General features: G+C 33.6%; 3 protein-coding genes across 3 annotated transcripts; 1 reads left to right on the top strand and 2 right to left on the bottom strand.

The window, feature by feature from the left end:
* Positions 1–1,663: 1,663 nt before the first annotated feature.
* LOC114714451 (inositol-phosphate phosphatase) lies at positions 1,664–7,189 on the top strand. The gene is made up of 12 exons (XM_028899196.1): positions 1,664–1,802; positions 1,914–1,969; positions 2,069–2,119; positions 3,013–3,093; positions 3,200–3,303; positions 3,380–3,464; positions 3,903–3,957; positions 4,040–4,083; positions 5,847–5,915; positions 6,002–6,102; positions 6,367–6,423; positions 6,708–7,189. The coding sequence occupies exons 1-12, from the start codon at positions 1,790–1,792 to the stop codon at positions 6,802–6,804; spliced, it is 813 nt and encodes a 270-aa protein (XP_028755029.1). The 5' UTR covers positions 1,664–1,789; the 3' UTR covers positions 6,805–7,189.
* A 786-nt stretch (positions 7,190–7,975) lies between these two features.
* LOC114714448 (cytochrome b561 and DOMON domain-containing protein At4g17280) lies at positions 7,976–10,162 on the bottom strand. Its single transcript, XM_028899193.1, has 3 exons — positions 9,286–10,162; positions 8,767–9,021; positions 7,976–8,660 (listed from the first exon to the last, which is right to left on the bottom strand). Exons 1-3 carry the CDS (start codon positions 9,925–9,927, stop codon positions 8,334–8,336), a joined length of 1,224 nt encoding a protein of 407 aa, XP_028755026.1. The 5' UTR covers positions 9,928–10,162; the 3' UTR covers positions 7,976–8,333.
* Positions 10,163–18,392: 8,230 nt separating this feature from the next.
* LOC114714449 (cytochrome b561 and DOMON domain-containing protein At4g17280-like) lies at positions 18,393–19,227 on the bottom strand. The gene has a single exon (XM_028899194.1). The coding sequence runs from the start codon at positions 19,192–19,194 to the stop codon at positions 18,625–18,627; it is 570 nt and encodes a 189-aa protein (XP_028755027.1). The 5' UTR covers positions 19,195–19,227; the 3' UTR covers positions 18,393–18,624.
* Positions 19,228–26,571: the final 7,344 nt, after the last annotated feature.

The raw sequence follows: 26,571 nt of genomic DNA, 5'->3' as shown, positions 1-26,571 counted from the left end.
TTCATCAAGACTATGTTTTCAAGGCAAATTTCAAAATGCTTCGGATCTGTAATTTTATCACATAGGTAAAAGGTAGATAAATAAATATGCTATCATGAGCTACGTGCCTATTTGGCTTTTCCAGGTGTTAGAACAACCTTCCTCGCATCCTTGTAATTATATGCTGCTAGAGGACAGGCAATAATTTGACATCTCAAATTTGTTGGGTAACAACGGGCTTCTGTGACTTTAAGGAGGCCCAAAAAACAAAAACTTAAAAAACTACCTGTTTCCTGGAAGAGGTATTAAAGTCTGTTTTCTCTTCATCAGTTTTCCCGAACACAGATGGAATTCAAATTGGAAAACACTTCCTAAGAATTGACAGACAACAACCTGAGCTCGCCCAATAATGTACAATAATAGCAAACAAAACGACGGGTTGGAATGTGGCCCCAAATAGCCGGACTATACTCCCTTAGTATAATGCTTATACACTGAAGCATGATACTCATCCAAATCCTGAGGATTCCGGCATCTGCAATGCTAAAGAGCCTACAGTAAACATAGCACCAATCTCAAGTTTCACAGTTTAGGTGAATATAATCTTTAAAAAATTCGTTTCACGATGGGAATGAGATAAAGAATGAAATTCCACAAGACAGCACAAACATATTGTATTGGCCACTTGGCATATTCCTGACACCACACGATCAAAGCATTATTTTTATGTCGTCTCTTTCCATTCACGTCACCTTTTCTCCTTTTCTTATTTTTAATACGGAAGATTTCTGGATATTGAGCCTTCTCATTGTTTCAGGTAGGGCTCATTCTAAAAACCTAAGAAAATAATTAATAAATCATCCCAATATGACACGTGTACGAATGAGTCACGTGTGTATTGATAGAATATTCTTCCAACAAATTGAATGCCAAAGCTGAAGTCCTTTTTCTCAAGGAATTATACCGGGTATATTACTAATAGTATAATATATAGCTTATAATTTTTTAAAATATATTGATTTTTTTTATATAAGTTACACTTTGTATGTGTATAAAAATTTATTTTTTTTATTCTCATTTATTATGCATCTTTATATTAACTATCGCACATTGACCAAAAATTATATTTTATTTTCTTTTTTAATAGATTCTCTCATATATTTTTTACACATTTTTGCATTATTTTTTCACTTATTCTCTCTTACTAGCCCTCTTCATAAATAAGAATATATTCAGCAAAAATACATTTCTTACACATTATTACCTCCAATTCTAAATATAATTTGATATTAAATATAAAAAAAAACCAATTCATTTAGTTTTCTAATTTTGTCAAAAGATCCCTGTTAATTAAAGATAATAAAGGGTCTTCATCAAGTAGTAGACACCATAGGCATGATTAAAAATATTATTTTAGATAAATCAACCCACATATATTATAAATAAATAATTTAATTTTTTTAATATTCATAAATTAGTTATTCGGTTGTTATATTAACTTACAGGTTGAAGTATTTTCTAATTAATTTTAAACCATTTTTAATGTAAGTAATTTGCTAACTCAGAAGGGAGTACTACTATTTTCGTGCCAACAAAAAATTACTACTTAAGTCTCATAAAATTTCTCTCGTGTTTGCTTTGTAGTCTATAAAACCACTTTAAAACCGGAGGAGGGTTAGCGCCCAAGCACCACTGAATCATTATCCGTTAGTGAGTCCGAACGTGAAAGCTGAAGAAGTAATCATTGCCTCTCTCTCGCTCCCAGCATCACGTTTCAGAAACTCTACTCATCTCCAGATCAACCGCAAATATGGCTGACGTTGGTACGGTACCATCAATCAACCTCTTCATCATTCTTTCTTGTTTCGTCTGGCAGGGTTCTTACGCCTTTTCTGTTTTTGTTTGGATTTCACTGCAACTTAATTGAACGATAGATTCGCTCCCGGAATTCCTCGCGTCTGCAATCGATGCTGCTCGGAAAGCTGGCGAGGTCAGTTATTACTGGACTTCACTTTCTTCCCAAATCCAATATTTTTTTTTTCCCACTCCTGTTTCACTTACTCATCTCGTTTGTGCAAATGATTACCAGGTCATTCGAAAAGCGTTCTACGAGACCAAACATGTGGAGCATAAAGGACAGGTTTGCACTGCAAATGCGCTTCTACCAAACTTCGTTTTTTCCCCTAGTGATTGATTATGGGTCCCATTTGTCACCTGCCTACACAAAAGTAGATTTTTATTATTTTAAATTTTAATGCTTCTTTATCATCAAGTTCATACCAATTCGTGCATTGTTATCACCAAGGGGTATATAGATTTTTAATCTCTATAGATTGAAAGGACGGGAAAATCATTTCTGCCATGGCCGGTGCCTCACCGGCCAGCATTATGGGGCTACCGTTGATTGTTCTGAGGATTTATTGTAATTTACTCTAAAATCTTGAATTTATTTAGAAAATTTGCTAAGTGCAAACCACCTTCGCAGCAGCCGACCGTCTATTTTAGATGGTCAGTTGAACTAACAGTCACAAAAACAGCAGTGAAGTAATTTCTAGCGGAAGTGAAGAAGAACACCTGCATAACTATGAAATGTTCCCGCAAGATAAAGCGTCGAGGGCTTCCGCATGGCGGGGCTCGCGTCTCATGATCTATAGATACTTAATAAATCAGTTACTATCCCATTTGCTTTTATATGGAAAACGCAGTAGAAAACTTGAAACTGACTCCAAACGACGAGAACTTGTTTTATGAAAGTGAAGAAGAATAACAGTATACCTAAGAGAAATTCTTGAAAGATAAATGTAGAGCTTCCATATGACAGAGCTCATCTCTTGATTAAGTTGAAATATAGAAGTTTAAGAAGATACCTAGAAGGTATCTGTAAGCTATTATGGAGAGAGAAGTTGTGGGTACTCTAATTTTTCTCTGTTCTTTGAAAAATAATTCAGATGGATGGTGAGTCATAGTAATACGCATACATCGACACATGTAATGTGTTTGGTCTTCATATTTTCAGTTTTGTTACGCGTGTAGGTTGATTTGGTCACGGAAACTGACAAAGCATGCGAAGAACTCATATTTAATCATCTGAAGCAGATTTATCCCAATCATAAGGTTACTTCTGCTCTCTTTCAACCCTATGTGTTTCTTAAAAAGTTAATGATCTTGCAATTCTACATCTTTAAAGTATTCTGTTTTAAAACAATGATGATTTTATTAGTTCATTGGGGAGGAAGCTACCGCAATTCAAGGTGCTACAGAACTCACAGATGAACACACATGGATAGTTGATCCTGTGGATGGAACTACTAACTTTGTGCATGGGTAAATATCCACTCTGATTTTCAAGCTGATGCATTTGCAGTTCCATATAGAATAACCATCATTCTGCTATTTGTAGCTTCCCTTTCGTTTGTGTCTCCATAGGCCTTACAATTCAAAAAGTTCCCACTGTTGGCGTTGTTTACAATCCAATATTGAATGAGGTGAGGAATCTTCCACCCTGTAGATACTTTACTAGTGGCTTACCGAAGGATCCTGTAAAAATCCTGACGTTAGTAATGCGCAAAACATTTTTATTCAATGCTGAAAATTTGTGTGATATCTTTATTTGGTTTTGAGCTGTCCAAAGTCGGACAACTTATTTAAAACAGGACAACACTCAATTTTTTTAATGACTATTCGTCTTTATTTATTTTCTTAGTTTTCATTCTTCAAAAATGTAACCAAAATGACTCCTCGGAGGCTGTAAACTTCATGTAATTGAATCAGGAATCTGATGTTTCAATTACTTTTTTAAATATGAATTTTTTTTTTATTTATCATTTGATCAGGAATCTGATGTTTCAATTACTTTTTTAAATATGAAAATTTTGTTTATTTATCATTTGACTTAAATTGAAATTTGGAATGGCCACATGCAGCTTTTCACTGCCATTTCTGGGAAAGGTGCTCTTTTGAACGGGAACCCTATAAAAGGTGTGCATTCTTTTCTTTGTCTTTTGAATGTTAATATTTATCTGGAATTAACTGTACATGCCTATGTCTTGAATTTGTGCAGTATCTTCACAAACTGAACTGATAAGCTCTCTTCTTGTCACTGAGGTATGTCATGTTTGTTAGAATTGATTCACCTGAAAGCGACGTATCATTCTTATTCGCGTCAATATTTGTTAGTCTTCCCTTTCTCCGCTAATTTATTTCCTGCCTATGTTAACACTATAGTTGTTTCTAGGGATCGCTCAAATGTCGTTCTTGTTGTTAGTGTTAATGACTATCCTATAACTGAAACCTGTGTTAGCTGTAGAATATGTGTTTGTGTGGAATAACCATATAAGTGCGACATACTGCTCTCAGCTAATCAAATATCTGTATTGCCAATTGCATGGACAATATAAAGCATAATTATTTTCGCTGTTCTTTGGCGCTTTCAGCTAACCAATATCTGTAAGCCCCAGCCCGACCACATGGACAATACGAAGCACAACTATGTGCTTAGTTCTTTGACAGGAACCCAATTCGGCTTTATCCATGCCATGGCTAGCTCATTGTAATAAGTAGCTGATCCCTATATAACTTGACGTTCTTGTTTAACACATTGGGATCAGATATATTACCTTCGGTCCTAATTATAAGAACCAGTTGACTAATTTGAAGAGATTAAGGAAGTAAGTTGAGTTAGTTATTTGTCCTAAATATGTGTTGTTTTTCCTAAAATATTCTTACTAATCAAGTGTATTGACTAGAAATATTATTATTAGAAGGGCTACTTTGTAAAAAAATGTATAAATATGAGAGACAAAGTGGATTGGGGTCTTAAATTTAGGACTAAAATAAAAGTCAAACGGGGTCTTATATTAAGGATCGGAGGTAGTATTATTTTGGAAGTCTGTTATTGTGAGAAGTCTTATGACCCAGGGGACCCCAGGATTTAGGTAAATGAAAGTCCAGGACGTTCTTGCTGAATATATTGGCATCAGATTAAATGTCTATATCTAGATTACCTTGGAAGTCTCTGACCTTGGGAAAGGAATGGGAAACTAGAAAGGGATTAGGTATTGAAATCAAGACATCAAGGTCATTGGCGGCATCACATCTCAATTCTTACGCGCTGCCGTATGTCATCTTTGTCAAGTATCATAAATGTTCATACACTGATATAAACCAACTCATCTTTGTCGTCTTTCATTTTACAAGTGTCGAAAATGTTTTTGCCTAGACAATTAACAATGAATCCATTGGTTTTCTAATTACTAAACTATTGCAGTGGTGGTGAAGTAACCCTTCAAGGGTCTGTTTCCGTAGTGCTTTAGGCAAAACTCCCGCCAAAATTATGCAGCAGAGTTCCTTGTAGGATAAGCTAGTGCTTCTCAATATCTTGGATACTTTTTGGATTCTTTAAAACCGTGTTAGAGCAGGGAATTCAAAGACATGTTTTCACTGCTACGCATAACTTCAATGTTGGAAGTAGTTGGCTTATTGCCTGCATATGTTGATCATAGCCTACGTAATCATGACCGTTGACGGCATACTTGGAAACTACAAGTGGAATGCAGCAATAACTGTGAGTTAGTCGAGAAAGTCTTGAAATTTTATTAGCGCGGAATAAAAGTTTGTATTAATAGGGAGAAACATAATAATCTAATGAGAAAACTTCAAGCATGTATTTTGGCCAATCATTATGCTACAAAGCCAGCAAAGCAGGGGCAGAGAAGGTGGCTGCTAAGATTACAGATACCTGGAATACGAAATTAACGTGGGAATTGGGATATAACCCAAAGATTCATTGACATTCATATCTGAATGTTATGCCTGTAAATCAAAGTTAACTCTGAAATCTCAGACAATTTCCCTTTCCGAATGAGCAGTGTGGAACAAATCGTAACAAGTCAACAGTCGATGCCTATACAAAGAGGGTCAATAGCTTGCTTCCCCAGGTAAAACCAGGACTTGCCATGGAATCTTCTGCACTACAATGAAATAATTAACGTAACTGTCATAACTACGTCTTTCCAATTATTAGGTGCGATCTCTTCGAGCCTGTGGTTCCTTGGCTTTGAACCTTTGTGGAGTTGCATGTGGAAGGCTTGATATATGCTTTCAGCTTGGCTTTGGTGGTTCTTGGTATAGTTTTTTCCCAAGTCATCCTTTCATATATATGCTTTCAGCTTGGCTTTGGTGGTCCTTAGTTGCATGTGGAAGGCTTGACATAAGCTTTCAGCCTTTTACAGCATTTAGTTATTCTGAATAATATAATGTATCAAAAGCTTAATACTTAATACAGCACATAATTGACTCGTTTTTTATATTTATCTCAATTACTTTGAATAACATACAGTACTGGATACAGAGTATTTTTAGGCCCTGCATAATTGGTGGACTTTTCAGGGATGTAGCGGCCGGTGCTGTCATTGTTAGAGAAGCTGGAGGTGTTATGTATGATCCGTAAGTGGCTTTCCTTAGACATCCTTCTACTTAACGGATGGGATTTGTATGAAATGAAAGGTTCTAGAAAGTCTGTCTTTGCATCAGTTAGGTAAAAAGTCCATTTCGCTGTTGATATGGCTCTTAATGACTTCTTTCTATGCACTTTAACCAAGCCATGCTTTTAATACAAAACTTAAGAGCCAAATCCGCACTAGATTGGATGGTGATAGGTACATACGGTAGAGGGGGAAAAAAAGAAACTTTTTTTATTACGCCAAAATCTGATGGGTTTGTTGCTTCAGTTCTGGTGCAGAATTTGACCTTACAGCTCAGAGGGTGGCAGCCTCAAACCCTTCCCTGAAGGATAAACTGGTGGAGGCTCTGCGCCAAGTAGAGTGAGAAGAAACTTTCATTCCATGATGAAGAAAATGATAATTCACCTTATGCTTCCTGCCTCTGCTACTCCATTTCCCGTTTCATTCAATGCTTCCACGTGGGCTGATTTCAATTATTTTTCCCCATCTTTATAGACGAAGCTAATGGCTTGCATGCCGTGGCACCGATTATCGTCTTTTTAATATTAAGATGAACTTAAGTCTTCTCGCTTTAGATATTCTCCACTGGGTTTCCCATGTAACGGTACAATGAATATTTCAGACGCGTTGGATATGAGAGTATCTCACATCACATGATATAATCAAACCTCACAATATTTTATATATATTTATGTTTGGTATGGTAATTAAAAATTCTGATTGAATATAGAATATATAAAGCGTTTTATAGAAGCTAAAATGTGACGTGAGATTCGTCAGATTTTCATTGGCTCTCTATTTCACGTGGGTGATGACGCAAATTGGATTGTAATTTGGCAAGTTAACATGGCCAATGAAAGAGTTCCAAGCACCTCTATTCCTTGATTAAAGTCTTCTTAATTCTTTAATCGCTCGTGGCCACTTATCTCTCTCTAGTCTCTATCTCTCTCTTGTTGACTTCGTTGGCCGAAATATGAGAAAAATTGCACGTAGTGACAGGAAAGCGGTGAGAGATGAACGTATTGGTATTTGAGTTGGTTTCAGATTTTCGGAACACGTTCTGGCTTTGAACAAGAGACACATAACATCAAACAATTTCAACATTTCCATTTTTTCCCCTTTTGGTGTGACCAGCAGACCCCAGTGAATATATTCTATTGCATACTGTCAATGTTCGCCCAAGTGCACTACACTTCAAAGATCTCCGCTGTTCACTCAAAAGCCCAAAACTTAATGTAATCACATATTTCAAACATGTTTAGGTATTATGTTTGACATTTTAAAATGTTCCCCCTTTGTATAATCTTATTCACCAATTTCAAAGAAACGAAACGCCTTATATTCTTTTGCATTAGCTACAAGCCCACGTGTTCGCCAGCTTTTATTCAAACTCCATTCTTTTGCTGCCATAAAAATTTCACATTTGTGTAACAATCTCACATTGTCAAACCCATCTCCCATATGTAACGGATACCTTCAATTTTGCTCCAACGGTGGGCAATGGAAGACATTTAAATTTTAAAGCTCAAGAAATGTAGGAAGTGTAGAAAAAAATATGTATATAAATACAAATATAAAAGTGACAGATACAATGTATCCTTCCTCTCCAGTGGCAAGGAGAAAACCACGCCACAAGAAATTCCTCACACTCCTCTTCTGTCAAAGAATAACTAAAAACTGAGAAGCTAAACATCTGGGGGCATCCTAAATCCCCTCAGTTCATGTGAGCTAAATATACAAAGTGATCCCTACAACAAAATCCACATAGATAGATGCAAAAATATAACAAAAACCAAAAACAAAGGTGAGTAACTCGCACAAAATAACCATACCTAAGGCCTCGGAGCCGAACCAGACTTATCAAAGGCAAGTCCAGTTTCTAGGCAAATTAGTCTAAACCTGTGTTGGCCTAGAACCATACCCATTCACTCCATTAACGCCATGTGAAGTCTTTCCCTCTGATTTCCTCCTCTTCAACACTACGATCCATGTGTAAGCTTCCAACAACACAGCAATGCCTCCCAAAGCTGCAATAATGCCTATGTAAGCATGCTTCCAGTCATTGTAACGATCTTGAACTGAAGCCTCCAATGCTTCAAACCCTTTGAAAATGTTAATAATGCTGATAATAATGGTGGCGTATCCAATCGTGTGGTGGTAGATATTCCAGTAAAACCTGTACTTGTGGTCTTTGTTTGGCCTCAGAAGCAGAGCAAACACCTGATTACACCAACAACAAGGTCACAACAAGAACAACAGAACAGACAAGAGCATGTTGAGGTAGTTGTTCCTCAGAAACACAAGATTTTGGAACATGTGTTTTCACCTGAAGGGTTCCGAGGCAGAAGAGGACGATGCCAAGTCTTCTGTGGGTGGTATATTGTATACCAACAGAGTCACTGCCTAGTTTGAGACCAGTGCCCCAACCAGCAACACCAATTATGTAGGCAGATGTTTGGCATGTCACATGAAGGTAAAACCAAGCAGGGTCTGCAGATTTGAACACCTTCAAGTACCTTGCGATTATGGCTCCCACAGGCATCAGGATTCCCCAGCTCACTGCATTAAGCACTCCGTGTGTCTGAAAAAATTCATCATACCGTTACAGTTCTGTTCAGATTATCAGGTTTATTTAATCTTAAGCTTTAAAGTCTTCAAGTATGAATTTTGGGGAAGATGACAAAATTTAGGCTGTTCATGAAAATTGCAGAATTTGGTAGCATACTTATAAAAGATGATGAGAGATGACAAAACCCAGCGGAATAATTTAGCCCAAATTAGATCTTTCAAACAAGAAGTTCAAAATACTTAAATTTTAACAGTAAATAAAGAAAAAATAACTCACGTTTCTTCTTCTTCTGATTGAGTTTGCCGATCCGCCCGCTCCTTGACTCTCCCCGGAAACGAGGTTCAAGGTCTCCTTGGCGTTGGTATTATCGGAGATCATAGCATGACCCTGAGGAGTCGAACCAGAGACGGCCCCTTCCTGCCAAGTATGAATCATAGAACTGGCACGTCCGTTAAGAGTGAGAGTAGCGAATATGATAACCTCGTTGTTCTCATATGTCGCCGTCAAACCCGACACCGGAAAACTCAGATTCGCCGCCTGTAACGTGGTGCCAAGGCTGGAGATTGGCGAGGTATGAGCCTTTGCGGTCCCATCGGACCCTACTATAGCCACCAGGGCTTGGGCTCCGATCATGGCGGCGGACGCGCTACCAGTGGGGTTGAGGGCCCAGGCGACCCATCTGTTCGACGAGACTCTACTGTGCCGGTAAGCGACCTCGAGCTTTCCGGTGGACTGTTGATAGGTCCAATGGAGGTAAGAGCTCAAGTAGGGGAGATCACGGCACGTACTGAAGACCCTGTTTGAGGCAGAGCTAGGGAAGCTGAGGGTTTTACAGGTTTGAGCAGAGGATGTCAGAAACAAAGAGATTAGGATGGAGAGGGCGAACCCAAATTTCAACACAGCAACCATGGTTTTCATCTCCGATTACTCCCAACAAAAAGGGAAGGATCTTCCCAGAAAGGTTTCAACTTTGAGATGGATTCAAAAATTCCCAGAAGCAGGGAACAATGGGTTCGCGTTAGATTGTGTTGAGTATAGCAATGGCGAGAGAGAAGAGGAGGAAGAAGGGGTAATTATAGAGAGTTGGTGGGTGTGGGTTTAGGTGTGGTTGGGTGAAGTCCTTTCGGCTTTGGGAGAAGGAAGCTTCCATGTGGAAAAATAGGAAAGAGTCTCCGATTTATTCCACAAAGAAACTCCCAGATTTTGGAATTGCCATTTACCCCTTCGCCACTCGCAAGTTTTCTTTATATTTCATCTTTTCATAGCTTTTCTATTCAACAACCATCCCTTTTCACACTTGACGGGCGTGTTGAATAAGGAAGGACGCTTTTTCTTTTCTTTTTTTATAATTATTATTCAATCATCTTCATTCCTTTTTGTTTTTTTGCCAACAATCATCTTCGTTTTTAAATTAATTTCATCAAATAAAAGTATAACTGGAGCTTTTCTTTTTGTTGGAAAAGAAGAGAATAAATGAGTTTGTTTGTGTTTTGTTTTATATTGATTGATGTCGGTGATTAGTTTTTTTTTACTCTGTTTTAAATGTTTATTTAAAAATGATTTTAAAAATTTATATGATTGATGAATTGTTTGGGTGAACAAAATAAATTTTTTTTTCAGCGCAGAAGAGTTTCTTTAAAGCGAGTTGATGAGGGGTTTTATTTTAGATCATCTATTTTGAGTTTTAACTGGACTGGAAAAAAAGAGGATGTGATATCAGCTTTGATTCCAAAAAACACACTTGATTTGGCTGTGTAGGAAGGAATTTCTTTTATATTTAAATTTAAATATTTTGTTTTTTTAAGCTTTTCTCACCATGAAACTCGCCTTTTGAAATTAGAAATTTACATTTGCTAAAAAAACAAACAAACAAAGAAATATATGGTTCCTGTTTTGCTGGGCCACAAATAGTTTTCCACTTTTCCTAGATTGACACTTTCTATTATCTTGTGAAAATGGTGATAAGCACTGCAAAATCGCAAACTTGTCTTTAAAAAATAGGAAGTTGCCAACTTAATTTTGATGATTATATATGGTGATGAATGGGCTATAATAATATTTTTTACATTAAAATTTAGATACAAAGTTAATGTTCAAATATACATTTTTAATATGTGTGTACGTGTGTCAAACTTCTGCTAAAAAAAAAAATGTTTGTCTGTGCAAAGGATTCCATCTAAAATCGAAAAAGATACTTATTATGATGGCGTTATCATCAACCACGACAGATAATAAACCGAAAGATCCTTGTTTATGACCGTACTCAGTATAATTGTGCTTAAGGACTTATAATTTGCAAAATTTAGGTTTGAGTATTCCAAGACCGTACCATTATCAATATTTACATAAATTGTTATCACATCAAATTAAAAAAATGCAAAATTTTCTTAAATTTATCAAAATGAAAGTCTTGTAGCTAGGTGTAATTTTGTTGAAAAAAGATGAAGGCCGAAGTGGTAAGAAATATTAGGAAATATTTGTAGAGATGTATGAGTAAAGGGATGAGAAATTTGGTGGTCAGTTTAACCAAACAGCGTCTGATTTGAGCCAAGTGTCTGGGCTTAGGTAACAAGGCATTGACTCTCCCCCCTTTTCGCCTCATTCACGTCAATCTTCCCATCATTTTGCTTTTCATAACATTATTATTTCTAAGTCAATCTTAAAGATTTCCGTATAACGAAATTTAGCCCCTCGTTGTGGTATCATCTCTTTGAATTCTTGATGTTTCCGATTTGATTTTTGATTCTGTGGAACATATTTATTGCCACTTCATTTTACAGATTTGGACATAATTAACGTAATGATAATTAGATAGCAATTGGAGAAAAAAAATTGCTTTTTGGTTGAAGCAAACACCTTTTAAGTATGAAGAAAGAGAGCACTCTGCCTTTATATGATGTGAATTTTGTACATGTATCACAAATTTGGTAACGCTTTTTGAGCCTGTTTATTTCTTTCGATTATTTTGATTTCATATTCTTCGTTAAATCAAGTCAGATAAAGAAATATAGCTACTAACAAACGCTTGGTTTTAGTAGATAGAAATTTGACAGCCTAAACATGAGGTTTTGAATTTAAATTTATGTGAATACAAAAAACACTCTCAATTAAATCCAATAATATACTTCAGTTTAATTCAGCCAGATAATCATATAAAATTATATATATATATATGTTAGTTGGAATGGTACAAGGGGAATGTAAGAGGGAAAGAGTCAAGTGTGCGTTAGGGATATGAAGATTAATGCAAGTTTAGGGGTTATAGTTTGGTGCGAGGATTTAGTCAATAATGTGGGAGTTGGACACCTTCACATTGCAGGTTGCTTAACTAGTCCAGCCACGCAAAGTCATACTCATTTAGGGTTCAGGCCAACCCCAACCCTATGTGTTATAATATTCATATAGCTCTGTTTTCATCGATTTAAAAACTAAAAAAAGAAAAAGAAAATTATGTAGATATTTCTTCCCAAATAAATGAGATAAGGAAATTGGTTATTATTCAAACTAGCAATTATTAATTCCCAAAATTAATATGTACTCACCCGTATACACATGCGTAATCATCGTATTTATTATTTAATCTCTATTCTACAAGCACATGGAGAAATTAAATGGAAGGTTTGGTGATTTGCTTAATATACTAAAGACGGTAATTTTAGTTTTGACTGAGCAGGCGTTTGTATAGTCTAGGCACAAGCCGGGAGAGGGACGGTGTTGGCGCGTGCGGCGGGGTTGAAGTGAGAACCCATCTTGCGGGTCCCACCGGTTCCATGGTCAAATTGTCCGCGGAGATGTGGGCCCCATCCGCCACGCGCTCCTTTAATGATCTTGGGGCGTCGTTTTGAGGAGTTTCAACGCTCCGACCCTGTCGCCCGCCAATTTTAAACGCATTAAACGCTACGGCAACGCAAGTTGTCCCATCCGTTTTCATCACTTTAAAAGTATTTTTATGATTTATTTTTATAAAATAAATATTCAGAAGAATTTGTTTTGTTTTATAAAAAAATATTTTTGATGGCCGCCAAATACCTCTTATTTCTTTCACAAATGTGTTTATTGTGTTTGTAATTTTAAAAATATAAAGACTAATCATGTAAGATAATGAAATTTTATTAATAAAAAATACGTTTCAAGAACTAAATTAATAACCAAGACAGATTAGAACCTTATGCCTATAATTTTATTCAGCTTCACGCCCATGTGCATGAATTATTTTAAATTTTTTTAAATATTTTATTTATATAATAGTAATACGTAACGTAAGTGAAAGAAATGTACGTTGTTGTATTCTCTCCCCGGAATGTTTCATTCTGGTAACGTACGGTTTTGTTGACCGAAACCAACGTCACGTTCATGAGCATATTTCTCATGAAAATGAAATGAAGTCGCAAAAATTTAATTTAAAAACCAAAATTTTCTCCTATGTGATGTAAGGAAAATTACATGGGTCGTCCCCTTGTACAATTTTTTGGTTTTATGAGATATCATGCACGTGTGAACACAATCCTCTTAACTTGTAATTTGTCGAAATTAAGTTGGAACCAATTACGGCAGTTAATTAAACATTACGAAATAATCACGTACGAATTAATAACTCGTTCCCTCTAGGAGTTAGTGTTTATTAGTGGTATTTTACTACAAAAGAAAGTTTGGGATTTGGTCGTTAAAGCTTGCGTTTACTTTGTCAACGTAAACGCTTAGCAGTGTAATTAACTTATTATTAAGCTTTTACTTAAAGATCTCACGGACTTGCGGTGTCCCTTTTCCGTGTTCACAAGTCTTTAGCCTTTTGGATTTTGCATGGGGTCACGCCCCACGCCATTCCTTCCCCAAGCCTTTCACTATGGAGGTTGGTAAGAAAAAATAATTATTATGCTTTTAATAAATATTTTTCTAAATGATTTTTTCCAATGATTTTCCAAACAATATTTCCTTTCATCCCTATATTATAGGATACAGAAAATCTTCTCGTCAAAATTAATAAAGCGAGGTGGTTATGAGATGGGGAAACAAAAAAGAGGGATGCTTAAATCATTAAATTTATTTAAAAATAAATAAACTTAATGATAATTAAAGTTGACCTTGTTTTAGTTTTGATTCTTAAAATTTGAAACTAATGTTTTTTCTTGCCAACCAAAACTAGTGTTTTAAGTTCTTGAAATTTGAAAACCACATTTAGCTTCCAAAGACTAAAACTTATAGATAGAGTAAATTTCAGAACTAAAGTAACCTTTGTCAATTCATGATGTATGTGTGTGTATATAACCTTGGAAGTTTATTTCTCTGGTTCGTGCATTCATTATACATCAATGGACGTTTATTATCTAATAATTATAATTCTTTCACGCGAAAAAAGGGGATGATGAGATAAGATTGAATTTATTGATATTCCAGCATATATAATCCTGATCACTACTAGCTACAACAATTATAGAAATATCCATTATTAGTAATATTTTTAATTAATTTCCTGCTCTTCATCATTTATCAAATAAAAACGAGTAGAGATATATCACATGTAGCAATTGTCAGGACGTACGTTGCATGTGACTCACAGCTTAGCTGTGGTTACTGAATCACAAGATTAAAAATAATAAATGTCAACACGCTTCTTTTCCAAAAATAAAAAAGCTTTAATTTGGCATCTCCCTGACAGGAAGAGACAGTGAGTTTTGATTTTGTATTTAAAAAATTTAAAAGCAAGCGATCATATTAATTTGAAAATGCAGGAGGAGGGCCAATATTGCAATACGTATGAATTGATGTTGATATAAAAAAAATTCCAAAACACAGAAAACGGCAGGATTAGAATATTATAAAATTATTAAAGACGAAGAAGAAGACGTCATGGCAGAAGTAAGCCAAAAAAGGCGACTAGCTTGGAAGCGTGGGGCACCATGGGGTAGGGCGCGTGGCATTAATGTGCTATAAACTATTCATGAAAAGCTAAGAAACCCACGGCAACTTTGGAATGATATAATTTAAAAAAGGGTTAATTAATCCGCAAGTCCTTATAGTTTTAACGAATTTTAAATCAGGTCTCTATAGTTTTTTTTCTTTTTATTAGATCCTTATACTTTTACCTTTTTTTAATTAGATCCTTGTATTTATTTTTCTTTTAATTAAGTCCTTATAATTTCATTAAATTTTTAATCAGGTCCATGTAGTTTTAATTTTTATTTATTAATTAAATATAAGCTTAATTAAATAGATTAATAATGAAATATAAAATATTAATAAGTAAATTAAATTAATAATTATGTAATAAAAAATAATAGAATTAATTAATTCAGGAAAATTTTTTAGAACAATTAATTTTTTTGGTGAAAAAATTAAAATCATTATAATAATTCAATATCTTTAGAATATTATTGTTTATAAACTAATATTAAATAATATATATTATTTTATGTTTATATAATAGTACTATTAGAATTCATAAAATAAAGAATAAAAAATTCAGGGACTTAATTAAAAATAAAATGAACTTATAAGGACTTGATAAAAAGAAAAATAAATACAAGGACCTAATTAAAAACAAGTGAAAGTATAAGGATCTGATAAAAAGAAAAAAAACTATAAGGACCTAATTTAAAATTCGTTGAAACTATAAGGACTTGCGGATTAATTATCTCTTTAAAAAAATAACAAAGATATTGTCACTTTTTTTTAATAATTGAGTCATACTGCTCATGCTTACCAATCGTGTTTTATAATTTATACTTCGCAATATTTTTATAGTATATAATATTTGGTGAAAAAATGACGACTGTATAAGTTAAATAGGCATTAGCGGCGTGTTTATGGTTTAATTAAGAGAAATAGTAAATGAAAGTGGGAATGAAACCAACAATTAGAGAGGATGTGAGGGCACGAACAAGTTTTGATCATATATGGTGAAAGGCATTATGACCATTTAATAATCAGATTTTAAGTTTAAATTCGTGTGAATGCAAATAAATTCTTAAGACAATTGTTATGATTAAGCATATATTCCTCTGGTTATTAATATAAGATCTAAATGGGTATACGACCTATTTTACATATTTATTAATTTTTTCTAAATTAATCATATTGATATTCCCCAATAATCAAGTAGAGGAGAGCGGGAGGGAATTAAAGAATATGCTTATGGTATTTTAAAAAAACACATATCACATTAACTAATTTAACTAATATATTTAATCTATTCAAACTAATTAATTAGGTTTTATATTAAATACTGAAAGAGTATTATATAACTATATATGTACTACCTTCGGTCCTAATTATATGAGCCAATTGACTAATTTGAGAAGATCAGGAGAGTAAGTTAAGTTAGTCATTTGTTTTAAATATGTATGTCTTTCCTAAAATATCCTTACTAATCAAGTGTATTGACTAAAACTATAATTATTAGAATGACTATCTTGAAAAAAATTGAGTAAATATGAGAGACAAAATGAATTGATGTCTTATATTTAAGACTAAAATAAAAATCAAACAGGATTTTATATTAATAACTGGAGCTAGTATATATAAAGAATGAAAAGGAGGTTAAGGGGGGGATGAGGAGGAATGTAAGTTGAGTAAATGGTAGGTGAGCCGATACTCTAACACAAATGCTGCCTCCATTGACCATTCCCATTTCGTTGGTTCGTTCGTTCAGTCTTGGCTCGATTTCATTGGTTTTACCTTTTAAGTTTCATCCAGCATCCTCCTCCACTCGTCCCCTCCTTTAAATATTCCTTCTAGAAGCTTTCAGCTTCAAGACTCATTAGTCGCTCAACGCTTTTTTTTTTTTTTGGGCCTCGAGGTCCTTGTACTTAAAAATGCAAGCATCATGTTAATTCTCACCTTATCACGCGCATTGACACTAATGTGTCCTCCTAAGCGTATTTTGATTATTGTTAGCACCCATATCAACATCGACCGTCAAACACGCCCTTAAATTTTGTGGAGAGCAGCACAGTGCATAAGGAGCCGACCCCAACAACCCCAGGTTGCTTGACCTTTTATACATATACACACACTACTATCAATATTTAATATAAGAACACGTTTGATTTTTATTTTGATGTTAAATATAAGACTCCAATATATTTTATTTCTCATATTTATTTTTTCCTAGTACAGTCTTTGTAATAATAGTAGTTCTATCTAATACGCTTAATTAGTAAGAATACTTTTAAAAAAATAATATTTATTTATTATAAATAATTAACTTAATTAATTTTTTTAACTTACTCAAATTAGTTATTTTTTTTTTCTAGCAATGGCGCTATCAAGATGCCTTGATTTGGATTGTGTTGGGCCTTGAATGGGCCTGGTGCGGTGGGCTCTTTTAAACTCTCGTGCGGCCTGTGATATTCCCTCACGTGTGCACAACCATACGCAAGGCTTAAGTCACAAGCAGCGTAATCATTTCAATTCATCATGAACTCGCATGTTCCCCCGGCTTCGTCTCCTATTTGCAACTACCTCCCTTGTAAAAGCTAATTAATTAATTTAAGTAAATTAAAAAAATAAATTAAATTAGTTATTTATAATAAATAGATGTTATTTTTAAAAAATATTTTTACTAATCAAGTTTATTAGTTAAAATTACTATTATTAGAAGGATTATCTTAAAATAAAAAATTAATAAATATAAGATACAAAATAGATTGAAATCGTCTTATATCTACAATCAAAATAAAAATCAAACAAGATTTTGTATTAATAACTAAAAGTAGTATTTCATCTTCATATCTGTCGTTTTTTAATACTTTTTGTTTGATTTAAAAATATTTATTTGTTGTTTTGGACTTAACAACCTTTTTTTTTTTTGGGTCAAACTTCACTCTTATTCAACGAGTGATCGTATTTTTAAAAACCCGTTATAATTTTATGACTTCTAAGATTCATATATAAAGCTACTTTCACATTATTTTGATCAAGATTAATGAGTCTTCCAATGCACAACACATCTCTTTTTTTGTTGGTTGTCAGATCTTCCTTTTCACTTATTGTCGTTTTTTATTATATGAGAATTAAATGATGGTATTTTAGTCCATATAATAGTATTTTAAACAGATTAAAAACTTCTTAGCTGCGTTACCTTAAAACAACAATAGATATAAAAACATGAGGTGTTCTCGTGTAAACTCATTAAACATTCCGGAAAAAAGAGCTTAGAGCGTTGGACGGGCAACTCAAACATTGATTTACGCAGGTGCATCAAAATTTCGCCGACTGGTTTATTGAGGCGATTAACATTTAACCCCATTCCTAAAAGTACTTTAACTGAATTATTGGGGTGTATTCTCAAATGCTACCAAGTAATAACACTAAACCAAGAAAAACATTGACCTGGATAATCAAGCACAACAAACGATTTCTTAAACAAACTAAACGGTGGACCATTAATATAAAACTCTCAACTTTATTCTATACCCATGTCATTTATCACATTACTGAGTAACTAAGTCCAGTCTTTAATATAAGATGTCAAAACTAGCTAGATTTTATATTCAACAGCGGATTTATTAAAATGAAATTACATCCATGAAGACCTGACCACGGCGGTTTCTTAATCAAATGACATGTGGACAAAGATACTGTATATGTGTGTGGCATGCATAAGTAATAACTGAATCAAACAAGATTCAAGGTCTCCTTGGCGTTGGTATTATCAGAACTCATGGAATGAGCCTGAGGAGTAGAGCCAGAGACCACTCCTTCCTGCCAAGTATGAATCATCGAACTGGCACCTCCATTGAGAGTGAGAGTAGCGAATATGATAATCTCCCTGTTCTGATACGTCGCCGCCAATCCCGACACCGGAAAACTCAGATTCCCCGCCTGTAACGAGGTGGCATAGCTGGAGATTGGCGAGGTATACGCCCTGGTGGTCCCATTTTGTAGTATGGCTACCAGAGCTTGAGCTCCGGGCATGGCGGCGGACACACTGCCGGTGGGGTTAAGGGCCCAGGCGACCCATTTGTTGGTCGAGTTGATTCCGCCGTGCCGGTAGGCAATATCGAGCTGGCCGGTGGACTGGTTGAAGGTCCAGTGGAGGTGAGAGCTCAGGTGGGGGAGATCACGACACCTGGAGAAGACTCTGCTGCTGTTGAAGGTGTAGTTGGTGCAGTTTTGAGCAGAGGACGTGAGAAACAGAGTGGTGAGAACAGAGAAGCCTAGCGCAAGCTTCAACATGGCTTCCATGATTTTGACCTTCCGAATTAGAAGGAAAGATTCCAACTTTGAAAGAGAACTCAGAGGAAGTAATAACGGGTGCGTGTGTTTGTATGCTTTGATTCTGAATAGGAATGGCGAGAGAGAGAGAGGTGAAGAGACGGGGATTTTATAGGGAGTTTAACGTGAGAGTCAAGTAGTTAAGTTGAAGAAATTTATATGATAAAATATTTTAAAAATTAATTAAATTCAGTTTTAAAATAAAAATTGATAATCAAAATGTGGTTAGTGAAGCATTGTAAACAAATAGGCTATGGCGGCAAAGTCATGGAAGAATCATTCCGCCGGTATAGCTCTGCGTGTCATTGGACCACATCACCACCGGAACTTGAACTCTATCACAGAATCAAGGAATCAGTTTTTTTTCCAAAAGTTAATAAATACTCCCACAATTCTTAATATAACACCCATTTAATCTAATTTGATTAGATTAAAAAAGTTAGGTAAGTTAGTTAATTATAAGAAATGTAACACGTTTTTTTCTAAAATATCATAATCATCTTTCTTAATACCACCCTCTCCTCTTCTACTTGATTATGATTGAGGAAGTATCTATAGAGGTAATTTAGAAAAAATTGATAAATATGAGAAATGGGTCTTATATTTAAAACCAAAACCAACTCAACAATTTAGTCCTATATTAAGGATTGGAGAAGTATAAAAAAATAAAATTGATAAACATTTTATAGTTAAGACTAAATCTAATTTCTCAACTAAATCTTATATTAAAAATAATACAAAAAAATTTAGAGTTTATGCAACGCGTTATCTACTGATAAGACTTTACAAAGTTTTTAAAATGTACTCCTCCGGTCCTTAATATAAACCCAATTCTTGAGTTAGTTTTAGTCCTAAATATAAGACTCATTTCTCATATTTATCAATTTTCTCTAAATTACCCTTATAGATACTCCCTCAACTATAATTAAGTAAAAGAGAGAGGAGGTATTAAGAAAGATGATTATGGTGTTTTAGGAAAAATGTGTCAATTTTCTTATAATTATCTAACTTACCTAACTTTCTTAATCTAATCAAATTAGTTAAATGAGTCTTATATTAAGGAGCGGAGGAATAATTTAGATTTTACAAAAAATGGACGTGGAAGAGAAATTGTTTGGCATGGTTAAGAATATTTTGCATAGGACGGAGTCTGAGTTGAAGACTCGTAGTAACGTGTGGAAGAGGAGCCACACTCCTTCAGACATTTTGACCTTTAAACGCCACAATTGGAGAAAATGACAATCATGTTCTCAAGATTGATGCTAAATAAATTTCTAACGTTTGTAAAATAACTTCATTATTAAATTCTTAACTGTCAAAAACTCAAAATAGGAAAGTCTCGTGATAAAAATACGTAGTTTAGTTAATTTTTTTTAAAAAATAAATTGCAGATACCGAATAATTAAGTTATAAATATGATCTCGACTCTCCAGCCACCATCTCATGCTCACAATCCTATATACTGAATTTTAAAAAGAAATAAAAAATTATAATGGTGCATTTTATTTGAAGCTTTTTTTTAATTAATATCTACATTTTATATTGATCACGGTACGGTTTCTTTTCCAAAATATTGTGAACAGAAACGTAGCTATTTATCATGAATGTTATAATAATTACTACTCTTCTCTATCGTAAATATAAAACCTATTTTTTAGTATAAATTTTATATTTTATACTAAAAATAGGTTTTATATTTAAGACTAAAAGAATATTATTTAATATTAACATACTAGATAATTACTGGTGGAACAAATTTATGAAATGATGCCATCTTTCGAGATAGTTTTTATTTTTCAGAATGAGATTACCGTATTAGTACGATTCCTCTCACTTTGGGCGGCGATTAGTTTTAGTTGTCTAGGGACAACAAAGAAATACTATCTCCGGCTTTAATTATAAGAGTCAATTGACTAATTTGAAAAAATTAAAAAAATAAGTTGAGTTAGTTATTTGTCCTAAATAGGTGTTATTTTTCCTAACGTATCATTGCTAATCAAGTGTATTAACTATAACTATCATTGTTAGAAGGGCTACTTTGAAAAAAAAAAATACAAATGTGAAAGATAAAGTGGATTTAGGTTTTATATTGAGGATCAAAATAAAAGTCAATAGGGTCTTATATTAAGGACAGGAGATAGTATTAAACTAAATGAGTTAGGAGAAAAATTCACGTAAATTACATATTCAAATTTTTTATGCACGGAAAAAAGGTACAAAGAATGATATTGGCATTATTATTTTGTTTTTGCTAAGCACGTGTATCTTCAGAAGCAATTTTATTCAAAATAATATCTGATACTAAAATGAGCACTTTTTCTAATGAATATTCAAATTTTGATTTCCAACATTATAATAAACTAGTATTTTTTGTTAGACCCAGTCATTATTGAAGGGTGGAAAAAGGAAGGAGGGAGAGAGACAAATATTGTTCCATGATGTCAAATCGGAAAATGAGTTCAAAAAAAAAATCGGAAAACTTGCGTGGACCGCGGCCCAAAGATCCATAGGAAGACAGAAACAAGGCTTCATGGGCTGTGACCTTTGGGGCTAGGCGCCACCTCATTTTTCTGGCCTCGATTATTTGAAGACAAAAGAGAAGAAGCATGACAGATCCACTAAAAGAGATGAGCCATGAAGACCTTGTTATTAGACTATGTCCTGACCCTGTCCTTCCATCTGTTCCTCCCAAGGTTCAATAACCTCCAATGCAAACCTTTTAAAGATTTCTTGAAACTCGTTGCTGACTTTGGAACCTGCAATGATCTTCAAGCCTGGGTTCAGCGTAGTGTGCGTAACTTTTATTTTGAAGAAAATTTGTTCGAATTCCACAGATACATAACAAATAATGAATAACGTGTTTTATTTCTCTCGTAACGTCTGGAAAGTGCATTCCTCGTCTCAAAGTGTTGTCTCTCTCTTTATACATGTACACGGGTGGTGGCTCTCTCTTTCACCTTTATAGATATCTTGCTACTTATTTTTTATGAACTTTAAAATGAAGCATATCATTCGCAATAAGTTTAGCAGCAGGATCTCCCACAACTTGCTAGTGTGTTTTCAGGGGCATCATTTTTCCTCCACTTGTGTGTTTTGAAGACATTGGTGATGATGGCGAATATTAAAAAGCAGAATAAAAGGGAAAAGCAGCTACATGATGTGTGAGTTTGGAGAATTCCACGCCCAATGATTCATTTCGTTAGGTATTGTGATATCTATACTCAAACCCCAAAATACTAGAACTGAACCAATATTCAAATTTTCACTAAAAAAATATTCAGTTTCAAACAAGATTTTGATCAACATTAATTCTCTTTATCATAGGCCCATTGCTTCATGTCATTAGGTATTCTGATGTTCTTACTCACAAATCAAATGTTAATTCCTGATAACATGATGAATTAATATTCGAATCTTTGTTTAAAAAATAATTATGTTTAATACCCAACTGTAGCTTGAATAAACAGGTGGCTGGCACAAAACACGCACATATTCGCCCTCTGGCCATCAGAAATTAATTCTACTAAAAATTATTGTACAAATTAATAAATGTTAAGTGAATATTGTTTTAGATAAGGAAAATAATTTTATGAAGGATGTTGTGAGATACAGATAAGGCGTGGTGGGGGCGTGGAGCCGGGCCGGTCATTGTAGACAACAATCATTGTTTGCGATTGAAATAACGTTTGATGGGATCAGGGCATTCAATTAAAGCCACATTATTCTCATATGGAGGGAACACGTATTTATTCATCTCTCATTATTACTTATTAAAATAATTATCTAAATTAATAACTTTATATTGATTCTTTGAATATATTGGGAGTTATCTTAATTTTTCTAAACTTCATATGCAATATATAATGATATTTATAAATAAAGTATCAACTCATCGTCCAAATTGGAAATGAATTTAGGTAGTAAATATTTATTATGTCTTTACACATTTCATAACTTGCCCTGTAAGGGATTTTTCTTATAAAAGGGACAGCTCTGTATTTATTTGGAAGGCACGACACATGTCACAGCCTTTTTCTTTTCAAAGAATAAAATTAAATTTTGGATTCAGTCCAGAGGACCAAAAAGAATATAGCCTATATGAATTATATATAAAAAGTAGCAAAGTCATCAAACTTGTTAAATGCCACAAAATTAAATATGGGAAGCAGCAAAGTCTTAATATTATGCAATATATTAAATTCATTCAAATCCTCTATTATTACTGTACAAATCTTGCTCATTTTATCTAGCTGTTCTTCATAATAATTTTAAAAATAATAATCTTAATTGCATGGCTCCCCCTTCAACCATCAGTGTCAAAGCATGAGCATTTTATCAATATACTTGTAATTAAATACACCCCCTGATTTTTATTTATAGGTTACTGTTTTTTTTTTTAATTTTACTCTTATTCAATATATGTTGCTCCATTTATGCCCTCTTTCCCTTATTAAACTCTCTCATCTCCCCCCCCCCCAACAAAAAAAATTCTCCCTCACAGTTATCCTCTCCGCAGTAAGGGTATGTTAGGAAAAAAACATATTACTTTTAAGTAATATTTTATTTAAGATAATTTAATTATGCGGGAGGGAGTAGCTGGGTTTAAATTGAGAATATTATGATAAGAGATGTTGATATAAAAGAAAGTGGTAGGCACAGGCTCGTGAGGAGGGCAAGATACGTATTGGAGTAGGAAGCAGCAGAGGAGACCACCAACCCAGTTGTGGCCCAAATGATCTGTCTCATGTGGTTACCTATTTTACAGGGCATGGTTACAGCCCAAGGTAGATATATTATTATTATTATATACTAATTAAAATAATTATTTATACTCTTATTAATACAACATATCAATTCAAACCAAGTACGGGTCACCGCCAATCTAACCCCTTCTCTAATCTCTATTATTCCCACCTAATCACCTCACCAGGTTTGCTTTAGTTTGATTGGTTTGCTGGCACACACATTCAACCAAAGAGTTCCCTACCCAATTTGTTTGTATATCTACTTAAGCGTGCTTAAATGGATGTTTCCCAAAAGTGTAAGACTTTAATTTACTTGTGTCCCAAAGTGATAATTTTTTCTTGAGGTCTCACCGTTGATCACACATGTTTAAGGGTTTTTTGTTAGCAAGTAATTTTTAATGAAAGTGATTAAAATACGTATTTCAAAAAAATCAACACACATATTTTATTATTTTTTAAATTAGTTATTTAATTTTTATATTAATATTGTAAAAAATATTTTGTTGGGTCACCTGTTATGAACTTTAGTAAGCGCCAGAACATCTCGGGCGTTGCTTCGTGGTTTTACATTTGACAGAATGAAATTGAGTCAGACTTAAGCTTGAAAAACAAATCCCAGAGTAATTACACACTTTTGACATTCTCACTTCAACTTTTTTAGCTTGCATTTTAATTATGAGAAAATAATTAAATCTTGACCTTGTCATTTGAGTAAAAGTGTAAGAATATATATTTTTTGACAGAATCAAAAAACGCTTGAAAAAATTATAAAATTTCCACATTTCTTCAAACTACATTATTTTTGGACCCTCCACACCAAACTTCCCCTCCCTCATCATCAATGATCATGAATCTGCAAATTGAATGTTTCTAACTTAATCTCTCTCTGTTCTTTTTTCTCTCTCTGTTTTTTTTTTAACTTCTCATCACAAAGCCCTTCATCAGAGAACCATATATATCTAAATGTGTGGATACTCTCCAACGTGACATTACTACCAAATTGAAACCTCTGCGAATGATTCAATTGCATGTATCAGAGACAACTTCTTTTTTGTTTTTCTCTCCGACGTCCCTCTTTCTCTGTCGTTTCCACTCATTTCATTTTCATTATTTATGACTATATATTATATAAATATGTGTGTATATATATATATATCTCCTTATCTGGCTGAATGCGAGATATTAATATTTGATGGGTTACATTATCTAATTGTTTTCATCAATTTATTAGCAGCCCTTCTTTTTCAAGTCTTTTTTGGCAACCCTTTAATGCAAGACTCTGAGAAACAATTAATTAATTGCGTGCATTGTATCGGAATAGTCTTTATAAGTTGATGAATAAAGTATATATAGTGTCTTACTTTTCTTTTTCTTTTCCTTTTCATTGTATTTAATTAAAACCGCAAGTTTTGAAACATCCATCACTTTCGCACAGCTTCATTACGTGATTCAGCTTTGTTTTCAAAATTTGAGAACCATAAGTTTGAGATTGAACCAGCTCAGACCATAAGTTTATCATTATTGTTGAAAGTAAAAAGGATTAGAGCTGTCATAGTTTTCAAATGCTTCACATCCCCTTATTCTTGGAATTACTCGTATTTATAAGGGTCTTGATTCAATGGTGTGTGAGAGTAAGAGTAGTTTAACAATTTTATTAAACCATACTCCCCTAATTCTATTTATAAATCAAGGATACTTTTAATATGGTTTACAAAATCAAGAAAATTTTAAATATAATTATGAGTTTCAAAAGTATTGCCCCCTATCCTTAATATAAAACATAGTTGACTAATTTGAAGAAATTAAGAAATTACTACTATATTTATACTTTTGTTAATATTTGATGTAAAAATTTAATTAACTAATTTAATATTAATATAATGATGTTAGTTATTAATTAATATAATATGTTTTTTTACTAAAATATCCTAATCTTTTTTTATTTCCTTCTCTCTTCTCTCACTATTATTTGTTGAGGGAATATCAATAAAATTAGTTTAAAATATAAATATATGAAGTAGATCTTACATATAGGACTAATATTTGCTGTCAAATTATGTCGCATTAAAGACTAGAGCGGTGGTTTTTTTTTTTTATTTTAAAAAAACTAATTTGACTCACTTATAAATTGATATATAATCTAATAGTACATAAAGTATTTTAAAGATATCATGTAATATACTTTATAATTAGATAATTTAGTAACTTTTATTAATTTTTTTAATTAGCTAATTAATTTTATATTAAAAACAGGAGGTCGTAGATTTTACTGTGGAAAGTAGACTTGTGTGTAATATATATAATATGTGAGTCTAAAATCTTAAAGCGGAAAGACTTTTTCAAAGGCTAATATTTGAAAACTTTGCCCTCCAAACACAAAGTTAGTAAAAAGTCAATGAGTGAAGTAACATTGAAAACAAGCTAAGAGAGAAAAATGGGGAAGATTAGTTAGGAGAGTGGAATGAGAAGAAACAAAAGAGTCGAAAGGTTAGGTAATTAATAATACAGTTTGGTATCTTTTTACAGATTACTGGAGAAGTAATCAACCAATCACCTCTCACATTTGTGCACAATAACACGTCACCCACTTCTTTTGATTTTT

The sequence above is a fragment of the Neltuma alba genome, unplaced genomic scaffold (assembly GCF_004799145.2).
Source record: "Neltuma alba isolate B1F8T4 unplaced genomic scaffold, ASM479914v2 tig00011503_pilon, whole genome shotgun sequence".
Taxonomy (NCBI): Eukaryota; Viridiplantae; Streptophyta; class Magnoliopsida; order Fabales; family Fabaceae; genus Neltuma; species Neltuma alba.
Note: the sequence above shows the minus strand (reverse complement) of the source record. Positions and strands in the feature narration are given on the sequence as shown.